The sequence below is a fragment of the Chenopodium album genome, chromosome 4 (genome assembly GCF_948465745.1).
Source record: "Chenopodium album chromosome 4, dcCheAlbu1.1, whole genome shotgun sequence".
NCBI lineage: Eukaryota > Viridiplantae > Streptophyta > Magnoliopsida > Caryophyllales > Amaranthaceae > Chenopodium > Chenopodium album.
Genome location: NC_137837.1, coordinates 6,719,942 through 6,739,322, shown reverse-complemented (window position 1 = coordinate 6,739,322; position 19,381 = coordinate 6,719,942). Strand labels below are relative to the sequence as shown.

The 19,381-nt window shown below is 34.5% G+C and overlaps 3 protein-coding genes and 1 non-coding gene across 8 annotated transcripts; 3 read left to right on the top strand and 1 right to left on the bottom strand.

Moving 5' to 3' along the window:
- Positions 1 to 2,139: 2,139 nt before the first annotated feature.
- LOC145626493 (uncharacterized) lies at positions 2,140 to 8,076 on the bottom strand. 3 transcript variants are annotated; one of them, XM_081678928.1, is made up of 15 exons: positions 7,941 to 8,076; positions 6,843 to 7,002; positions 6,465 to 6,722; positions 6,088 to 6,262; positions 5,604 to 5,665; positions 5,353 to 5,516; positions 5,125 to 5,222; positions 4,458 to 4,516; positions 4,227 to 4,361; positions 3,896 to 4,137; positions 3,651 to 3,807; positions 3,023 to 3,098; positions 2,847 to 2,897; positions 2,468 to 2,718; positions 2,140 to 2,357 (listed from the first exon to the last, which is right to left on the bottom strand). In XM_081678928.1, the coding sequence occupies exons 1-15, from the start codon at positions 7,994 to 7,996 to the stop codon at positions 2,346 to 2,348; spliced, it is 1,956 nt and encodes a 651-aa protein (XP_081535054.1). In that variant the 5' UTR covers positions 7,997 to 8,076; the 3' UTR covers positions 2,140 to 2,345. The 3 variants fall into 3 exon arrangements, with proteins under 3 accessions (XP_081535054.1, XP_081535055.1, XP_081535053.1); XM_081678929.1 differs by having other exon boundaries at positions 2,489 to 2,718; XM_081678927.1 differs by lacking the exon at positions 2,140 to 2,357 and having other exon boundaries at positions 2,369 to 2,718.
- A 1,460-nt stretch (positions 8,077 to 9,536) lies between these two features.
- Positions 9,537 to 14,085, top strand: LOC145626492 (uncharacterized). 3 transcript variants are annotated; one of them, XM_081678926.1, is made up of 9 exons: positions 9,537 to 9,672; positions 10,318 to 10,409; positions 11,776 to 11,858; positions 12,329 to 12,393; positions 12,644 to 12,750; positions 12,967 to 13,016; positions 13,099 to 13,181; positions 13,255 to 13,376; positions 13,774 to 14,085. In XM_081678926.1, the coding sequence occupies exons 2-8, from the start codon at positions 10,352 to 10,354 to the stop codon at positions 13,328 to 13,330; spliced, it is 522 nt and encodes a 173-aa protein (XP_081535052.1). In that variant the 5' UTR covers positions 9,537 to 9,672; positions 10,318 to 10,351; the 3' UTR covers positions 13,331 to 13,376; positions 13,774 to 14,085. The 3 variants fall into 3 exon arrangements, with proteins under 3 accessions (XP_081535052.1, XP_081535051.1, XP_081535050.1); XM_081678925.1 differs by having other exon boundaries at positions 13,771 to 14,085; XM_081678924.1 differs by lacking the exon at positions 13,774 to 14,085 and having other exon boundaries at positions 13,255 to 13,699.
- A 1,105-nt stretch (positions 14,086 to 15,190) lies between these two features.
- LOC145628761 (small COPII coat GTPase SAR1A) lies at positions 15,191 to 18,575 on the top strand. The gene is made up of 3 exons (XM_081681153.1): positions 15,191 to 15,548; positions 15,737 to 15,868; positions 17,988 to 18,575. The coding sequence occupies exons 1-3, from the start codon at positions 15,420 to 15,422 to the stop codon at positions 18,303 to 18,305; spliced, it is 579 nt and encodes a 192-aa protein (XP_081537279.1). The 5' UTR covers positions 15,191 to 15,419; the 3' UTR covers positions 18,306 to 18,575.
- On the top strand, positions 16,065 to 16,182 carry LOC145629828 (small nucleolar RNA snoR83). Its single transcript, XR_014111961.1, has one exon. It is a non-coding gene; the product is annotated as a small nucleolar RNA snoR83 (small nucleolar RNA).
- Positions 18,576 to 19,381: the final 806 nt, after the last annotated feature.

The window sequence follows — 19,381 nt, the reverse complement described above, 5'->3', positions numbered from 1 at the left end:
AACTAAAATCTGAGAAATTAACTAATGAGAAGAGGTAATTGTTTCTAACTTACGTAGTTATACTTAAGCTAAACCATCCTAATTAACTATTCAAAAAAAAAAACCATCCTAAGTAAAAAAAGCTATAAAAATGTCAAAATCCCCTTCAGAAACACGCGGACTTTGCCCAGCCGGGCCCGCCTTTTGGTGAGAAAGAGTTCGCTCGTGCCCGATCGGGCACCCTTCAGGCGAAGACTTATTTTCTTCCTTCTGCCTTGCCCAACCATATATTCATACTCAAGGTATATACGCTCCAAGATTTTTGGTGCGTAACCTCTTTCACTTTACGTTATTTACATGTGTATTTGACTTGGTGATGACTCACAAACCAAAGCAATAACAATAATCAATACCATTCAAGCAACCAAGTAATTTAATTCTTGAATGATTAGTGACCAGATAATCTTTAATTTTGAACTTTTTTTAATCTACCTTGGTGTCAAAGACACCTTAAACGCATAATGCACCACAAATCATATCCCTCGGTGTTGGAAACACCTTACGTGCACTTAGGCACCAAAATGTAATTTAAACCTCGGTTCCTTAGACACAAATAGCTCTTTCCTCATGCTTATAGCATCAATAAAAATTTATATGAACCATAATAAAAATTCTCTTTCAATGTTCCAAATTGTAGACACCTGATTCTGACTCTCCAAAAACCAAACCCAGTGATAAGTACTTTTTAGGTAATTGAATATTGAGCGAGGTGAAATGTTGAAGAGTCGTAAATTCTCCTGTTTTCTAAAACGTTTTAATAAAAATAATTCATTTCTTATTTCGAAAATCTTTCATTTCGTATCCTGTTTATGAAAAACGTCAAATGCAGTTTATTTTGGTCCATGATATGGGTCCAATAATTGTTTAGTTAGATAGGGCTTAAAAATAGCTTTCCAACAATATATTATAGCCCAAATTCGAGTTATATCAAGAAAGTTATGACCAAAATACTAAACTGGACCCAAATCAGGTTTTATGCACGGTCCAATTATCATGTGGAGGGTCCATTAATTATAATTGTATTCCTAAAGTCATTAGAATTTATCTCAATCTTCTAGAATTATCTAGATAGTTGTTTTGAATTCTAAAGGGATTAGGATTGATAATTATAATTATTATTTATTTTGAAAAGATAAACAATTCTACGTCGGATAGAATAAGTGTTTTATAAGGATTAAATCTGATTTAATAAAAGATAAGTAAGGACTCTGGCTAACCCAATAGATTGGAATTCAGGTTCCGTACGAACTTTATCGTATACTACAATGTTAAAAAAATGTAATCTAGAAAAAGGTAAGTAATATCTACAATTAACTAGATTATTCTAGAATAGACTAGTATCTTGAAAACTCTAATTTATGTAAGAAAGTAAAGAGAAATCTAGAGAAAGCTAGAAAATTAGGTGTAGAATGTAGTAAGTCGGTGGAGCAAGTAAACCGTCATATACACTACTATAAATACTACCAATTTGCCATGCAAATTTAATTCAACCCATGCAATAATATTATCTTTACAACCAAAGGGTTCCATTTTATTAGAAATGATTTTGTTATTGTTATTATTACTATTACTCTTTCCGCTTAGGTTCAAGAAGTAAAAAAAAATAAAAATCTACAAAATTTGAAGACGAATTGTCATAAATGAGAAATTGTTCTTTGATGATAGTAATTCCATGGAGAAAACCCAAACTTTAAAAAAAAGCATGAAAATAGTAAAATACAATAAATAAAAAAATAAAAGTGAAATCCACATATTAATTTAACTTATTTAGCAGGTTACTAACTTGCTTAAACTAGTATGAGCAAACTACCCATATACTTTGGTTAGTTGGTTAATTCTAAATGAAAGCATATATAGTTTGGATTAAAATGAGAAGATGGCCAATAGTTTAGATTATTTTTATTACTTTTTCCTCAATGGATTTGTCCCAACCTGTTATTCTGAATCTGAAACCAAGTGAAAGTATTTTCTATTTTTCCCCATTTATTTCCCTAGTCTGGTGCTATTTTCCCTCTATACTATTCTGCACACGTTTAATACATTCAGCCACAAAACTTCCAGATAAGTAGACTAAGAGGAGTAAAGGAGAGAAACCAGCAGTCGCAGAATACTAATTGTCATAACATTGTGTAAAAGATTTTATGTCTGCCCTTTGGGTTGGATGCAAAAATAAGATTATGAACACCATGAAAATCTTTATTGCCTTGTAACACCCATAATTTTGAACCATCTTCCAGAGTAAGAAGTAAGAAGATCAAGGGGTGCTCTCCATTCCTCCCCACAGACCTTTTTCTCATACTTTCAAATTAGCCATTCATCTGTCAAAAAAAAAAAAAAAAAAAAAAGGAATTTAGCCATATATAAACATTCCGATTCCCACAAAAAAGTTCAAGGGAATAAGCACTATAAAATTGGAGATAACCATAACTGTATAACCAATGCTAATTACTTTGATTAATTCATTGTTGTTTGCCAGAACAAATAATGCTGCTCCATGTCCTTCTACGTGCATGTAAATTGACCCTTTTCTTATATGACAGTCTTTCCTGCTCCAAACTTCTCCGCATTTGGATAAATCTTTGAATTTCACACCAGGAAGTACCTTTGCTAAATTTGACAAGTGCGTTGTTATTTTTGTCTTCCCTTCGTTTAGATTGAAAAAGGCGAGATACACTTCTCCTGAAAATATAGATAACATTATAAAACATAAATACATCTGAAAGCCAATTTAGAGTACATAATTGGATATGTAGTGCTTAAATTTTGCACAATATGCACTGATGTTAAGTATAGAAATTAAATCAAACCTTTTCTTCCAGTAGCAACCCAAGAGCGAATTCCTTTGGGGATAGCGTTAGCTAAAGGACAAAAAAAAAAAAAATAAAGAAAAAATAAAGAGCACATTTAAATTAATCTAATTTTTAAAGTACACCAAAAAAAAAAACAAAAAAAAAAAAAAAAAAAAAAAACTTCAAAATACTACCTTTCACCGTCTTTACAGTTGCACATAAACCAGAATAACTGTTCGCAAGGGTGCCATTCATATTTAATTCCCACATCTGAAAATTTAGCTGCATTAGCCCTTGATAGGAAAAGTTCCTCTAGTATAGATTTACCACTGTATATCAGTACTCATAGATAGTCATCTAATAAAACTTTGGACAACATGCATTAGCCGAGTCTCAACATCATAAACTACCTTTGATTTGCGCAACACACTGACATAAGTACATAACTACCTATTTACCTGCCCAACATGGGCAAGAATGTTTCTACGGACTTGCACCCTGAATCTCACCTTCGAGTATGGCTCCTTAAAAGGACCACTGCTCATGGCCCGTTTATTTGTAATAAATAGTGGTGTGAGAAAATTCCCATGCCAATGTCTATGGTAATACTTTGCCTTCACCCTTACCATAAAAAATTATGAAGAAAAACACGTGATGGGAAATGGAGTTGCATCACCATGAACATTGGCACATAACATATCTCACAAAATTACATACAAGTATATTACCATTTCTGCAAATTATTTCCTACCAAATGGGATGCTAGATACATCCTTTAGAGTATTTTAGCATCTATATACTGCATTTTAAATCAAAAACTACCTGATTGGAATCCCTTTTGCATGGAGATGAAGACCCCCTCTTGAACTCTTGTGAAGTAAGTTTTTGTCTAGAAGAAGCCTCAATACACAGTTTTGTCTCGGACGTTTCTAATAGATAAGTTTTTCCATCATATTGTGTTCCATAATGCTCTTCATCTCTAAAGAACCATTTCATTAGGATCAGAAAAGCATAAAGCTAACAATAAGAAAATTTGAAGGTTATATTAAAGGAACTAGATTAGTTACGATGTAACTTGTGCTTTTCTTTTGTATGCGCAGAAGGGCGCCTCATTGATTTCATAATTATCTTTCCAGCAAACTTGGTCAAGACCGTGGTCAACAGATTTAATTAACCAGCCTTTTGCTTTGGGTTCCTTGCAACTCTCAAGAGCCAACGAACTTGTGTGATAACTTTGAATGTTTTCCTTATGTGTTGAATGAGATGAGGGGTCACTTTTGGTAGAATCAGAGCTCGTAATGAAAGGAAACTGTAAAAGGAAAAAACCCCACAAAATATCAGCTCATTAGGTTGAATTTGACAAATTAGTGCTTAAGTTTAGTGTGAAGAAAATCAAACCTCCTGGTTATGTGAACTAAAAGCATTGATTTCCAGAATGGTAGGATTAGTGATGAGATTATACGTGGTGTCATCAAGTTTTCGCATATCTCCTCCAAACATAAGTGGAGACTTGGCCATAGCCCACAAAGTTATCTGATAATAAGTTTCACAACCCAAATAGTTAACAAAATCAAGGTACAAAGACGGTAATGTAAAGAATCACATTTCATTCGTACAAACTTTACCCACCTGAGTCTTCTGCTCATTGAAATTTAGCTTGCAATTCCTGTGTGGGCCTTCATTAGAACCTATTTGGTTTAATTATTTAAGTTAATATTTAGCTAAACAATAAAATATAATCAAATTAAAATCCTTTTAATGTTTCCATAAAACAAAATTGAACAAGATTCATGCATATGAACTAGTTGAAATAAAATCCTTTTAGTTCCATGATTGCACCACCAAAAGATCTAGCATTAATAAATCTATTAGCTAATTCCTGACAAACCAGAAACTCCCATGCCAAGTTGAAGTGAATATAGTTCTTATGTAATGGCCCTTGAAGATTAAAATCTCACGCAGGATAGGTTTTACAATCATATTGCACTTCTTCAGAAGCAAGACTTGCTAAGTATATAAAAGTTCTCTTATAAAATTTCTTCTAAATTAAATACTCAGCAAAAAAAAAAAACAACATCCCAATAAACTTTTGTAGTCAAGCTATAAATTGACCATAATATCGTATCATTGTACATCAATAAAAAAAAATGTCTTATGATAAATCTAAAATAATAATTTTCAAGTCACTTAATAACTTAATTCAAATTTTATGGTTTAAGCTAGTAAGGTTTTACCATTCAAGTCAAATCAGGCCTTTATAAAGTACAGGAGGGTATTTGTGAGTGTGATTACATACCTGGATCAGTGAGCCACCCCAGTGGCAGCATATCTGAGTCCGGCCATGACAACCCCAACAGACCACTGGATCCTATCATCTTCGCAGCTGCAAAATCTCTGAAAAAGAGGAAATAGAAAGGAGTAATAATATTAGTAAAGGAAAGTAGCCAAATTGAAAGAAGAAAAGACACTAGATCCACCAGAAGATATGCACATAGATGAACATGACAGTAAGAACCCAATTCACCTTGTTACGTTGAAGTGTGCAGCCACATCTCCCCATGTGTCCCAATCATCTCCGGTTATTCTGTACATATTTACTAATCCACTAATTTCCTTGGCCATAGCAGGTGTGACACTTGTACCAGGGGATATAGAATATAGAATTGGGCGTGAAAGTTTCCTAAGAACCTACACAGAGTCAAACATATTCTAGTAAAAGGTCTAACAGATATAGAGTAGGTTCTATGAATTAGCAGAGTTTTATAATCTCGATACCTCTGATACATAGCTAATTTCTTTTATATCCAAATCATCCCCGAAAACACAATCATTCTTCACTGTGATCAAGACAAGAATAATATGTAAGCAAAATAATGGGCATTAACATAAGACTAAACAACCTAATGCATTATGTGACCTCGAGATTGATATAAGTTTGTACTTTATAAATACACATTCTAGACTTGTGACAAAAACTTAAAGAGAGAAAACATTATATCTCACTTGCAGAAGCATGTCAGAATGTCAGATATTTATCTATTGCTCTTATTGAGTTAAAAAAAAATAATAACATTCAAAGAAATCAAAACGAGATGCAGTAGTAAGCATTAGATATATTTTCCAGTACTGACGAATTGGAATGATCACGTCACACATTTTGTAAGACAATACTAAAATAATCTGATCTGAACAAAGGTATTAAAATGTAGAGCATGATGAAACTTTGTACGAGAAGTTTAGTAAGCAGCCATAAAATTACCAAAATCAACTCCCCATTCAGCATATTGTTCATAAAGAGATCGTAAAAAAGCTTTTCCTGCTCCCAAATTTGTATTCACACTCATAAACCCATGTGACATCCACACACATTTCTTTTCTTTCATCCCTATATCACTTGCAGTCCATTTTCTTCCATTCTCAATATAAGCAGCTCCCTGAAGAGGGGAACCAAGATTAAAAATAGGAAAAACAAAACAATCCATAGTTTATAGTGTTCATACTGTAATTATGCCTTAAATGGTCCAAGATTAACTAAACCATGTTACAGGCAAAAAATAACTTCTTTTGCTCAGTCCTTAAGAGAACTTGATATCAATGGAACAACTAACAAATGAGTCTCAGTATTGAAAACAATACCTTACTGGTGTCTAAGATAGGTGTGTTAGCATCTACTGCCTGTGTGCTTATTCCTCTCATAACATGAATTCCGAATTTCAACCCCATTTTATGCACTTTTTTGGCCACTTCGGTGAATCCTTTCCCACCCTTGGATGAAGGCCACCTATCAGGGTCAGGAACCATTCTTCCCCATTCATCGATGACATCGAATCCTGAAGAATCTGTATAAGCTCCAGGTACCTTTTTTCTATACCAGAGGTAATCAACCACGACATACTGCAAGGAAATTAGGAAATTAAAGATTGTCAGTTCTAGGTAAAATGTCATTACAGAATGGTAGAAATCATAAATGAGAGGAGCAAATACTGTAAAAATCAAATCTATCACAACACAGACCTCATATCCATGAGCACGAAGCCGTTTAGCAACAAGTTCTGCATTTTTTAGAAATTCTTCTTCAGATATTGTCCAACAAAAGGAGTCATACGAATTCCATCCCCTTGGTGGTGTCACAGCATGTTTTGGATGTGCATGGCTTAAGCCTTTAGATGTTACCCTGTTAACGCAACATTAATGTTAGCTCACCACATGTTAACAACAATACAATATAATCCCTTGAACTAACAGCATCTTACTATCTTCTTTCAATGCAATTTAACATGCTTGACTTAACACTGCTCTAAAAGTCTCAAACCCCAATTTTCAAAATGTATCATTTACCTTAAATTAAAGCTTCTTTAACAAAAATTAGTAGCATCCTAGAGCTAAGCAACATGATAATAACCGTGAAAACCGACTTTTATGTATATACTTATTTCACAATTGTCTCTTAAACCACATCTACACCTTCCCAAACCTTTCCCAAAATTGTATGAACCCATTTCTATTATAAGATGTTGGGACAAATTAACATCCCACATACTGTAATTTATGAACCAATTGACAACAAACACATCCAACTTCAATTAAAAAAAATTAGCACAAAAGAACTATGCACAAACGATAATCCCACTTCAGAAATTATACACTTTCTGTCAAATTTAGCCGCTCTAAATCATCAAATTTTCTACTTAAAACTAAAGTGGTGCTAAATTACAACACCTTTATTGTACTAAAACACAACAGGTTAACATTTTAATAAACCTAAAATTAAGGGATGCCCAAACTATTTTTTCCTCATCAAATTCTCAATTCTTGGACTTACATTAACAGATTTAAAGAAAAAAAAACATTAACATACATACAGATTTAACACTGAAAGAGAAATAAAATGTTTCTGAAGCACACAAGGCACTGATGATGACGAGATTGGACTACAAGTCACGGGCACAAGCCACGAGACTATACCAACTAAACACGATTATTGTATAAAGCAGAAAGATTGATAGCAACTTCAAGCAACTTCAAGCAACACAATAGACTCAGAAAATAAAACAAACTAAAAAAAATTATAAAAAAAATAAAATAAAATAAAAAAATAGTTTGAATATTTACCTGGTAAGTAAAAGCAGAGAGAAGAGAGAGAAAAATGAAGATAGAGAGAACTTCATTGAGACTGATCGGTTTTAATGACGTTATAATAGGTGGTACCTTAACTGAATGTTTGGTAATGTATCTTTATCCTATATCTCACTATTCGTCATATTATATTCTTTGGTATTACTCTGTATATCGTATTCCACTAAAAAAATGGTAATGAAGATTAGTTTTATCTTATAAATAAGATTATAATCAAACAACAATTATGCTGCAGATTTAGGGAATTATATTATCTTGGTATTACAGAGACAATATAAGGCATGGCTGATTATTTTTGTTGAATTTGATTTCAATTGTAATTACAAAGCTATCATTTATTATATTTTTTTTAATAAAAAGATATTGAAATTTAAAATTGTTACTAGCTGTGTTATAAAAGGACAAACAGAGAAAAACTAGGATCACCCATAACAAAGAGATACAATAGGATATGTAGATGATTAATTGGGTAAAACATAATGCATTATTACTTACTAATGATGTACTATGTTAGGTGTTATTCTTGGCATGCAAAACGGGACGTGTTGGACAATCACTTATTCACAAACCTATTGCGGTCTTGCAAAGCTAATAGTTTTCCTAGTGGCCTGTTGTATAATCTGAATTATACACTAAGGGCCTGTTCTGATTTACTAAACTGAACTGAACTTATTGAGGGATATGTTGAACCTGCTACACATGATCAACTGATGACCACAACATTTGTTAGAGTCAGCAATCCGTGTGCCAAGTGACAAGTTAGCAAAGATTCTAACAAAATTCTGTTATGTTATGCTACACCTTTTATGTATACATGGTGTACACCTTTTTTTTTTTTTTTTTTTTTTTTTTTTTGCTTATTTTAAAATAATAAAAATAATAATTGACCCGAAAATCACTATATAAACTTTTAAATGACTTGTTAGAGGGGTTGAGCAACAATTACTGAATCCCACTTATTTAGGAGACTTTAAGTGACTTATTTCCTAATTGAACCAAACAAATTAAAATATACTCGTAATCCTTTAATGTGTTTTTTTTCCTCATTTGTTTTTTTTTTTATTCCATTTTCTCTCTCTCTCTCCCCCCCCCCCCCCCCCCCCCCACCCCCCCTTTTTTTTTAACAATCTTCGATCATTTTATTTTGAACTAGTTTTTTGGTCGGGCAATGCCTCGAGTTATTACAGTAATTGCGGATGACATTAAAACTACGGAGTACATATTAAGATATATGTTACATGAATTAAAAAAAAAAAATATTAAATATACATATTTAAGGCCTGTTCTCTTCATAAAATATTCTGTTCATTTCAGTTTGTAATTTCATCTCCCATAAAATATTCAGTTCATTTCAGTTTTTAATTTCATCTCACACTTGTAAATGATGATGTCAGCGGTTATTTCTTTAATTATATTTGTAAATTAGATTAGATTAGATTAGAGTGTGAGAGTTAAAAACTCATGCTACTCAATTTGACACCATCCGATCCATGAACAATAGAGTTTTGCCCATTATAGAGGCATTTTTTTAGTTTTACCAAACCAGACAAGTTAGACATTAGACATTAGACATTATAGAGTTTTGCTCATTCGAACTCTCTCTCCCCGGCAACAAACCCTGCCAGCCCCACTGCCCACCACTACACTGCGGCAGTAAATACCTCGTGAAACTATCAAATCTTTGTTTCTCCATTCAACATCTTCTCATGTACATTAATTCAATTCATCACATTCCTCAAATTTTGTTTTTTAATTCGATTACTATTGTTATTGATCGTAGCTGACAATTTGTGCAATGGATGTTACCCTAATTTATAATTTTATCATAGGCGCTAATTTATCATAATTTTTGATTCTTTAGTTTTTTTCACATAATCAATGGATTGTTCAGAACTTCAGATTGTTTATGTGCTTTTGTCGATTTGCGGTTTTTCTTTCAATTGAAAAATAATTAATAAATGGAATTCCGAATGTATTAGTCTAATTGCTAGCTTGAGTTCAGAGTAAATGCTTTGATTTTGGGCAGCAATGGTTTAGGATGGAGGTCTCAGCCATTTTGCAATGATGTTACCTATTATTATCTGAAAACATGTTCTTGTGATGATCCTGTTAACAATTAACATTCGGATTAGGTGTATTCAATTTTTAATCTCTCTATTAACAATTAGCATTCGGATTGGGTTTATGCTGTTCATAATTAACCCCGTTATTTGTATTGAAATCTAGATTTTGTTCAATGCGAACTGCCCAATTGTTGCTGCTTTTGTATCCTTGAAGTATTTGCTTTTATTCTCTTTTGACAAATTTACTATATTTTCCATCTTTGACGAGTTATTTTCTGTTTGAATTTCAGGTTGTGAGTATATAGTCTCTAAACTCGCTAAGATATGTGGATTTCTAGAATTTCTGGTCTTGGAGCTCAGGCAGTTAAAAGATTAACCCAAGGTTTGTTTTTGAATATTCAAATTTCCTTGCTATTAAATTTTCTTACTTAAAATGGTTGGTTGTTTGGTGTTTGTTAACTCTTTGTATCACTTTCATGTTTGTTTAGATAGATTGCACTATTTATTATCTGTACTTCTAAAATGTGATACGGGGCTTTTATGTGCTTATTGTGATAAGTTATGTTTCCATCATTCAGCTAAAAGCCTAAAATGATATATTCCTTTTGAGATAAGATTTTCAGTAGGATGCAGTGTTTGAGCAGTTGAGGTGCAGGGCGTTAGGGGTCATTCCCTTTTTTGAGGTATAGGCAAAGTGATTTTGATTAAGCACAACTGAGGTTCATAGAGGCACACTGCACATCACAGTTTTTTACAGATCTTTTTTATTGTTTATTATATGTGCCTCACTTAGTCAAGGCGCACGAAAAATTCTGAATCGACTTGAGCTTTCTCATACATTGGTAGGAGGTCTAATAGGGTAATAAAAATTTTAGGGGCATTCACTTGAAGGTTGATATGGGGGCTATTTTTTTCCGTGGTAAAGAATTTTGCTATGACAAGTTAGTAGTCACTTGTATAGACTGTGAGGCTGTGAGCATTATTTTAGAAGTTATTACTACAGCTATATTGCGTGTAGATTGATACATTGTAGGTAATAGCTGTCTTAATCATACTAGCGTAACAAAAACCTTAGCAAGTTGATGCTCAGGTTTGTATGAGATTGAACTGTGGTACTGAGAGCTGGGAAATTGAGAGTAACCTAAATTATTCATTGGACGGGCTTTGAATAGTTGAGTATACGAACATAGTGATTTTTTTACCTGTACTTTGATTTTGGGTAAACTAGCACAACTTAATAATAAAAGTATGCTCAACAGTTGCAATTCTAAACATTCAGCAAAAATGTCAATTAAATGTGATAAAATAAACAAAGGGAAACGGATTTGGTAGAATTGTATCCTATACTTGTGGCCCTAGTAGGTGGCAAAGAGGTCTCTTATGGTATACCTCGGTAGCTGATGCTTTCTGCATTTCCCCACAGCTAGGGTGGGTAATTGCAAATCAAAATAACTGCAATTCTTTTAAGCTTTCATGAATTGTTCTTATTAGTCATTTTTTTTTTTTTTTGTAATTTTGCTGAATACTTAGAATTAGAAAGAAAGGGCTCTGGTGGTTCAATGAATAAAGTATTAAGTCTCATAAAACTATTTGTATGGTTTCACAATAAGCAATCATAAGGTTTTAATTCGTGTTCATGACAACTTATGCTTCTGGGTAAAAGTACCATGGGTTTTTAATGAAAAGGTGCAGAGGGTTTTTTTTTTTTCTTTTCCTAACTTTATATTCCAATTTCTTTATTCTGGTAGGCAAATTTGTTTGCATGCCAAAGGCTCCATATTTAAATGTTTCTTCTTCCCGGGTACAGACTTTGCTTCAGCTTCCTCCCCAGGTATCACTTAATCATAATTTGGATTTATTTGATTATTTAAATAGATACCCGCAATGATATGCACTAGTCTGGTATTCATTGCTGGCTTTGTGGTTATTGTATTACTGAACTCATACTTTGATCCTCTATCCTTTAACCTATAGCAAAGGCTGATTTTTCCTATGGTTCATGGTTATGTTGGCTTTATGTTTAAAGGCTTCTCTTGCTAATGTAACCCTAATATTAAGGTTTTTGAATTCACTGCAATCTAATATAAGCAGGAAAGCTTCATTTACCTATCTGTTGGTAGCAATTACTTGATGATTATGCTTTAGACATGACCTAGCCCTATGCAGGACATTCTTAGTTGGCTGTTTGCTTAGAATGAGCTGATACTGCTATTTGGGCAGTTGATGAATCATAAGGGTAGTCTTTAGTATTGTTTCTACTGTCATATTCTCATATGCATTACTGTTTTTTTTTTTTTGCAGGTGCATCGATATCTTTGTAATACTGCTACTGACTCTTGCAATGATAAAAATGAAGTTGAGCAAACGTAAGCATCCCTGCTGTTTTCTCTGCACATATAATTTCTATCTAAACATTGATCAGAATACCATTATTTTGTTAAACCAAAAAATGTAGTTTCACAAGAATCCATTGTTAGCACTTAGCAATAGCATAGGCAGGCACAAATTTAGGTGGTTTGTCCTTGATTAGTCTGTTGTTTAATTTATCATGTAACCTACCAGCCTCTCCACCTGCATCCCTTTACTCTATTGTCTACTGTTCTTGTAACACTACAGAATAAGTGTAACCTTTGTTGAAACGGATGGAACACAGAAACACGCAAAGGTTCCTGTTGGCACAAGTATGCTAGAAGCTGCTCTTTCAAATGACATTGAGCTAGAAGGTAATCATTCAACTCATTCTGAAACCCCTTTCTGGACCTTTTTCTCTTTGGGCAAGATCAGTGGTTTGTCCAATCATGAAATTATGAACACCTGTTTTATTTCCCAGTGCTGCTTTATAATGGCTATCTTGGTTGTTGGTAATCAAGTTGTGTTCTGCTAAATGTTCCCTCGAACTTTGTTTGTACTCAAGTAACTCAACAACTTATTTTTCATAGGAGCATGTGAAGGATCCTGTGCGTGTTCTACATGTCACCTTATCGTGATGGTAAATCAGTCAATATCATCCTTAGAGTTATAGTTACCTCATCTGTCCCCATGTCTAAACATTTGCTTGCTTTGCATGGCAGGATGTGGATTACTACAACAAACTGCTGGACCCAACTGACGAAGAAAATGACATGTTGGACCTTGCCTTTGGGCTTACAGAAACGTGAGTTTATCTACTTTGTTCATTTACTCGAGTTGCCTCTCCTGGTTCTTGATCTCAATGATTTCTTGTCTAGGTCTCGTTTGGGTTGCCAAATCGAAGCAAAGCCTGAAATAGATGGAATTCGTTTGGCTCTGCCTGGGGCCACTTGAAACTTTGCAGTTGATGGAAACATGCCAAAATCAGACAGCCATACAGGTATTACAACAGCTTAGTGCAGCTTTAGTTGAACCAATTACCAATTGTGTTATTTACAAGCCAATAGTATTTCTATACACACTACAGAGAGATTATTATTCTGTAGAATCGTCAAGTGTGAATGTTTCAATATTTCTTACAGAGTATGTAACTTTAGACTTGGTAGCATAGGCTATAGAGCTATTTCAGTTTTGTTGAGTAATTGCTACGGAATGTAGGAGGGACTCAGGCTTTTTCATGTACTAGGAAAATAATTGCGGCAGTGTTTCTCACGAGAATATTAAATTATATATTTCTGCATATTCATTATCTGTTTTTTTTTTTTTTTTTCCCCGTATTTTTCATAGATATTTTAGTACCAACTGTTACACTTTAACCCTGGTCTTCTCTACAGCAGGCTACAGTAGGCGGAGTGAGCGCTGCCTTGTGTTTAAATCTACTATGGGGCTATGGCCTCCTGTAATACTTACTTTTATTTCGTGGATGTACTTGTATCAATTCTCACAGCATTAAACTTTCTATTTTGACATGGTTAAAGTCCTCGTGTACCAGTAGCAGGGAAATCCGAACCACACAACCCTTAACATGGAATAGCATCATCACACCTTCTCTTTCCATCTAAATCAAGTCATCAAATGCACCAGTTGCAATTTCTGCAGTAACAATTCTTTTCTTATCTGTGGTTATCTTCTCCAAAAGCTCACTCATGTCAAGGTCATTTTCATTGAACCTTGTAACATGCTTTTTATCCATCTTCAAAGTTGAATACCTCGGCTTCAGCATGTTGCACCATAACAGGCGAATTTGTGGCTAAAGTCATGGATGTTCGCAATGACCATAAAAGGCGACTTTGTGGCTTAAGTTATGGATGTTCGCAACGAGGCTATGTTACTTGGACTCAGATGAAGTGTCCAATTAGACACGGGTGTCCAAGTATCGGACTCGCCCATTTTCTTGAAAAAAATTGTGTTTTTAGTTAAAAATGAAGTGTCCAAGTGTCGGTGTCGGTGTCCGACACGAGTCGTGTCGACACGGACACGTGAGGTAAATGAAAGAGTCCGAGTAACATAGCAACGAGGGATAACATGCACATTGTGTGAGAAGCAGGCTATATGGAGATTGAAGCGGAGCTGGTGTGGTGAATGTAAACATCAGGAGGAAAGAAATAACTCACCTGCTATGACATTTTTGAACTGTTGGGACAAAAATGTTATGGAATCATTTCAAACAGTCAGGTGGGAATTATATTGGACTGTGCAAATTTTTAATTTAAGACCCAAATAAACACATGGGATGAAAAAAAAAATAAATAAATAAAATCCATGTCAGTCATTTAAGTTAAGTTCTGCCAAGGTTAGAAGAAAGAAGCCCATAAATTCGTTCAGAACAGTGTTTTACTTTTCACTAGGTGGACTACAATTTTTTTTTTTTTTTTTTTTTTTTTTTTTTTTTTTTTGCGTGTGTTTAGAGAGCTGTTAGGGCGGGGGTGAGAATCGATCCTATGATCTCCTGGAACCGGGAGGGAAGCTCTTATCACTTGAGCTATCCTTCACTCTCATTAACTCAATAGTCTCAATACCCTTACATTTTGTTTTAAGAGGCAAGTTACATTCACGAAACATAATTCATCTTACAGTAAATTAGGGTCTGTTTTCATACGTTGAAATTCAGTTCAGCTCCTAATTTCCTTCTCTTATGAAATATTCAGCTCAGTTCAGTTCAGTTCATTCAATGAGAATAAGCCTGACTCTAAACTCCCAAAAATTAAAAACATAGAAGTAGAAAATAAAAATAAAAATGAAGGGAAATTATGTCACTTGTGTGGCACATACTCACATAGAAGATACGAGTATAATACAGTACATTTGTTTTCTCATTCTCTCTCTCTTTTCTTCTAGGGTTTGTTCGTCGCGTCTAGAATCTTCTCTCCCCCCAATTAACGTCAAATTCTTGTTTGATTTCTTCAACTACTTCTGAAATCCCGAGGTTTCTTCGTTTCAATTCTTTTGTCTGTTGCTTTTCTAACTTCAATCGCGAAAAACAATGTTTTTGGTCGATTGGTTTTACGGTGTTCTTGCTTCACTTGGATTATGGCAGAAGGAAGCAAAGATCTTGTTCTTAGGTCTCGATAATGCTGGAAAAACCACCTTGCTTCATATGTTGAAAGATGAGGTTTGTAACTGTTTAATTTTGCGAATTAGGAGCGAGAATTATTAATTTTGTTGGTCTGATTTTAAATTAGGGTTTTTGGCCCTAATTTTGATTTATATGAGTATATTAAGATAGGATTTATACAATTTTGTTGGCATATTATGTGAATTGAATTGGGTTTTGTTTTTCTGGTGATTAATTGATTGCAGAGATTGGTCCAACATCAACCAACTCAGTATCCAACATCTGAAGAACTGAGTATTGGTAAAATCAAGTTCAAGGCCTTTGATTTGGGAGGGCATCAGATTGCTCGCCGGGTTTGGAAAGACTACTATGCTAAAGTAAATTTAAATTCTTGTGTATTTTGCTCAATAATTACATATTGTGACTGATTGATCATGTTATGTGTAGAAAATTTTTGGGGTGTTTTGTTGGTCAGTCTAATTGTGCCTAGTAATGAAATTATGTGCAAGTTGTTTGATTATATAGATGTTTTTGTCAGTCTCCTTGATTGAAGCTACTTACTAGGCCTTCATAATCCCAGATAACAGTTTCAGTGTTTATCTGATTCATGGGGGGCCAATAGAGTCATTGGGAGGACGCTGATGGCGCCTTTAGTGTTCAAGGTGTTTTAATAGTAACTTTCGAGACAAATTCTGCTCCCGTTGTAATTTTGCTATCTACTGGATTATTCAGGTGTTACACATAAGCAATTTTTTAGGCTGAATGTCTGTCCTGAATGTAAGCTCTCTGAGTACCTGTGGTGTCTGTTTAGCGATGCATCTGTTTTATGGCCTGTAATTTTGTTATCTTTGTTAGTGTCTGTTTCCAAGTAGCTAAATTGCTGCCTGGCGATACATCTGTTTTATGGCCTGTAATTTTGTTATCTTTGTTAGTGTCTGTTTCCAAGTAGCTAAATTGCTGCCTGTCGTCCTGTCCAGAGCTAGTTGATCTTTTAGTGAGGGCTTGGAAGCTTCCGATGTGTAATAGTAAGTTTTTGTTTCTTATCAAAGGGAAGGCATGTTGCAGGTGAAGTTTTTCTGTGTTGCATTCTAGCTGATTGAGTGATAAGTGAAAAACCATTTGAGCCACTTGATATTCTCATATCCAAGTATTAATTTTTTGTGATTATGGGAGGCCTATATCACTGAGGTTTCTATGGCACCTCTAGTATCTAAGCAGGTGATTTTATTGCTGTGTTTCAATATGTCAATTTTTCATCCAACTGGATATTCCTGGCCTGGAAGTTCCTATTGCGTGCTGGATATCTTTTACCAAAATTATTATACGAGCTTTGGGATTTTGTGTGACAATTGATTTTGATCTTTCTTTTATCTGACTGAATATTATTATTGATAGCTTTTGTTGAAATTTGCATTGAAATAACTGTGTTATATCAATTGTACTCAATGTACTGTTTTCGTGGCATGAAATTCAAATCTTCCTTTTGGTTAAATTATATAAGACGAGGTATAATAAGGAAGGATATGCCTCATTCACTCATTCAGTTCCAATATTCTCTGATTTTTCGTGTTGTTATAAGCAATATCATTCTAATAGGATTTGTTTTGGTTATTTTCATATGTAAGTTCTACATGTATTTCGTTTATTATTTGTAGCATAATCGCTTAGTATTTAATTGCTAAAATTGTGTGCTTGATCCTTCAATTGAGAAGACTGTTCTTTGAAACAACAAACTTTCTGGCCCATTGGCTATCCCAAATTATAGGTCTCACTTGTTTCTTGGGCCAAGCAACCCGTGATTTTTAAGCACCGGTCCTGAGCCACATTGGTTCAGCCTAATGAGCTTCTAATTTTGATCATTTGAGTGATCTTTTCATAGATTTTCTTTTCTTGTACATGTTATGCTGTAAACATATTCTTCATTCAGGTAGCCGTACATTGCTTCTGAGTCTTAACTTGTGTATAGCAACTCTTTGGGCATTAGGAACCTTTTCACTACCTAGTATAATGAATACAATTGCCATCAGTCAGTCTTACTATTATGAAACCATTACCTCAGAATATCTCATGTGCTCCCACCATTTCTGGGATATTCAAGTAGGATAGTTGTATGCAGCATTGACCTAGTGATTACTGAGAAACTGGTACCATTATAACCATTCAAAAGGGTAGACCCATCCTTTCAGAACTTCTTCAGCCACTTTGTGGTCAACTTCATTTATGCTTTTATATCTTTGCTCTTTCAAAGTTATAATAAAATGCCTTTTTTCATCATTTCAAATAGACCCAAACATCTATATGAATCATCGAAGGCAGAAATTGTCATGCAGATCTATTTTGTAATATGTAGGACTTCTCTCTTTTATTGAGAGTCGCCTTATTTATATCTGCAGACAATTCCCAAACTTACTGAGATTTATTCTGTTTTATGACTTTTATCCACATACTTGTTTAATTCATGCTATTTGCCCACTAATGCATGTTTTGGAATTGAAGGTGGATGCTGTGGTGTATTTGGTGGATGCTTTTGACAAGGAGAGGTTTGCTGAGTCTAAGAAGGAGCTGGATGCTCTACTATCTGACGAAGCGTTGGCCAATGTTCCTTTCTTGATTTTAGGGAACAAAATTGACATACCTTATGCAGCTTCTGAAGATGAGTTGCGTTATCATCTGGGTCTGGCCAACTTTACCACTGGTAAGGGGAAGGTTAACCTAGCAGACTCCAATGTCAGGCCTATGGAGGTATTCATGTGCAGCATTGTCAGGAAAATGGGCTATGGGGAGGGCTTCAAGTGGCTCTCGCAGTACATCTAGTGGCCTTATAGAGTAGGTTTTTCCCTAGCTTTTTCCTGTCTTACATAGTTACATGTTTAGATGCTATTCTCTCAGCTGAATTCGAGGTGTATGTGTTGTCTAGTTTAGATGAATGTTTACATAGTCTGCTTGCTTGCTTGGCATTATGACAACATATGTCAATTTCTTGTGTATTGGTGTGCATAACCAGTGTTGTGATTGTGCAGACAGCTTTATTATAGATAAAATTACGGTTGAAATATATTTTTATGCCAATTATAGGCACCTATCTTTGATGGTGTGAAACAATTACTCCTACAATATGTATGTTCCATTTTTTATTTTTGGGAAATTCTACATTGTGGCCTCCAAGTTTTTATTTTTCTACGTGGAAGACACACTTTTTTCCAACTCTCTTAAGTGACACTATGGTTTTGCAAAATTATATATAGTGTCATTTTTTTGGGTTTATGGCTAACTTTTATAATTAAAATGGTTAACCTTAGGTTTTTTGGTTTAAAAATTAATTAAATTATATTTTAAAATTAAAAAAAAATAAAAAAAAAAAGAATTTTTTTTTTAAAAAAACACCCCAAACCCACGACCACCCTCCCACCACCCCAACCCCCATACACCACCGGCGCCCATAATCCCTTTTTACCGCGCCGGCGGCCCCGTCCCCCATCTCCACTGGCGCCCAGACTCCCCCATATCAATCAACATGCTGTAGGTCTCAATGTTGTCATTTACAACACCATCATTCATAGTCTCTGTAAAGACCAGTTATTACCTCAGGCTCTCCATCTTTTCAAGGAGATGAAAGTCAAGGGAATTACCCCTAATGTTGTCACCTTTAATACCTTAATTCGAGGTATGTGCACTTTGGGACAACAGAAAGAGGCTCAACAAATGCTCACTGAGATGTTGAGGAACAACATAACTCCTAACATTGAGACCTACAGCATGTTGATTGATATGTATTGTAAAGATGGCAAGGTTGGTGAAGCACGGGACATATTTGAATACATGACTAAGAGAGGTTTGGTTCCCAATATCATCACTTACAGTGCTCTGTTAGACGGATATTGTTTACGCGG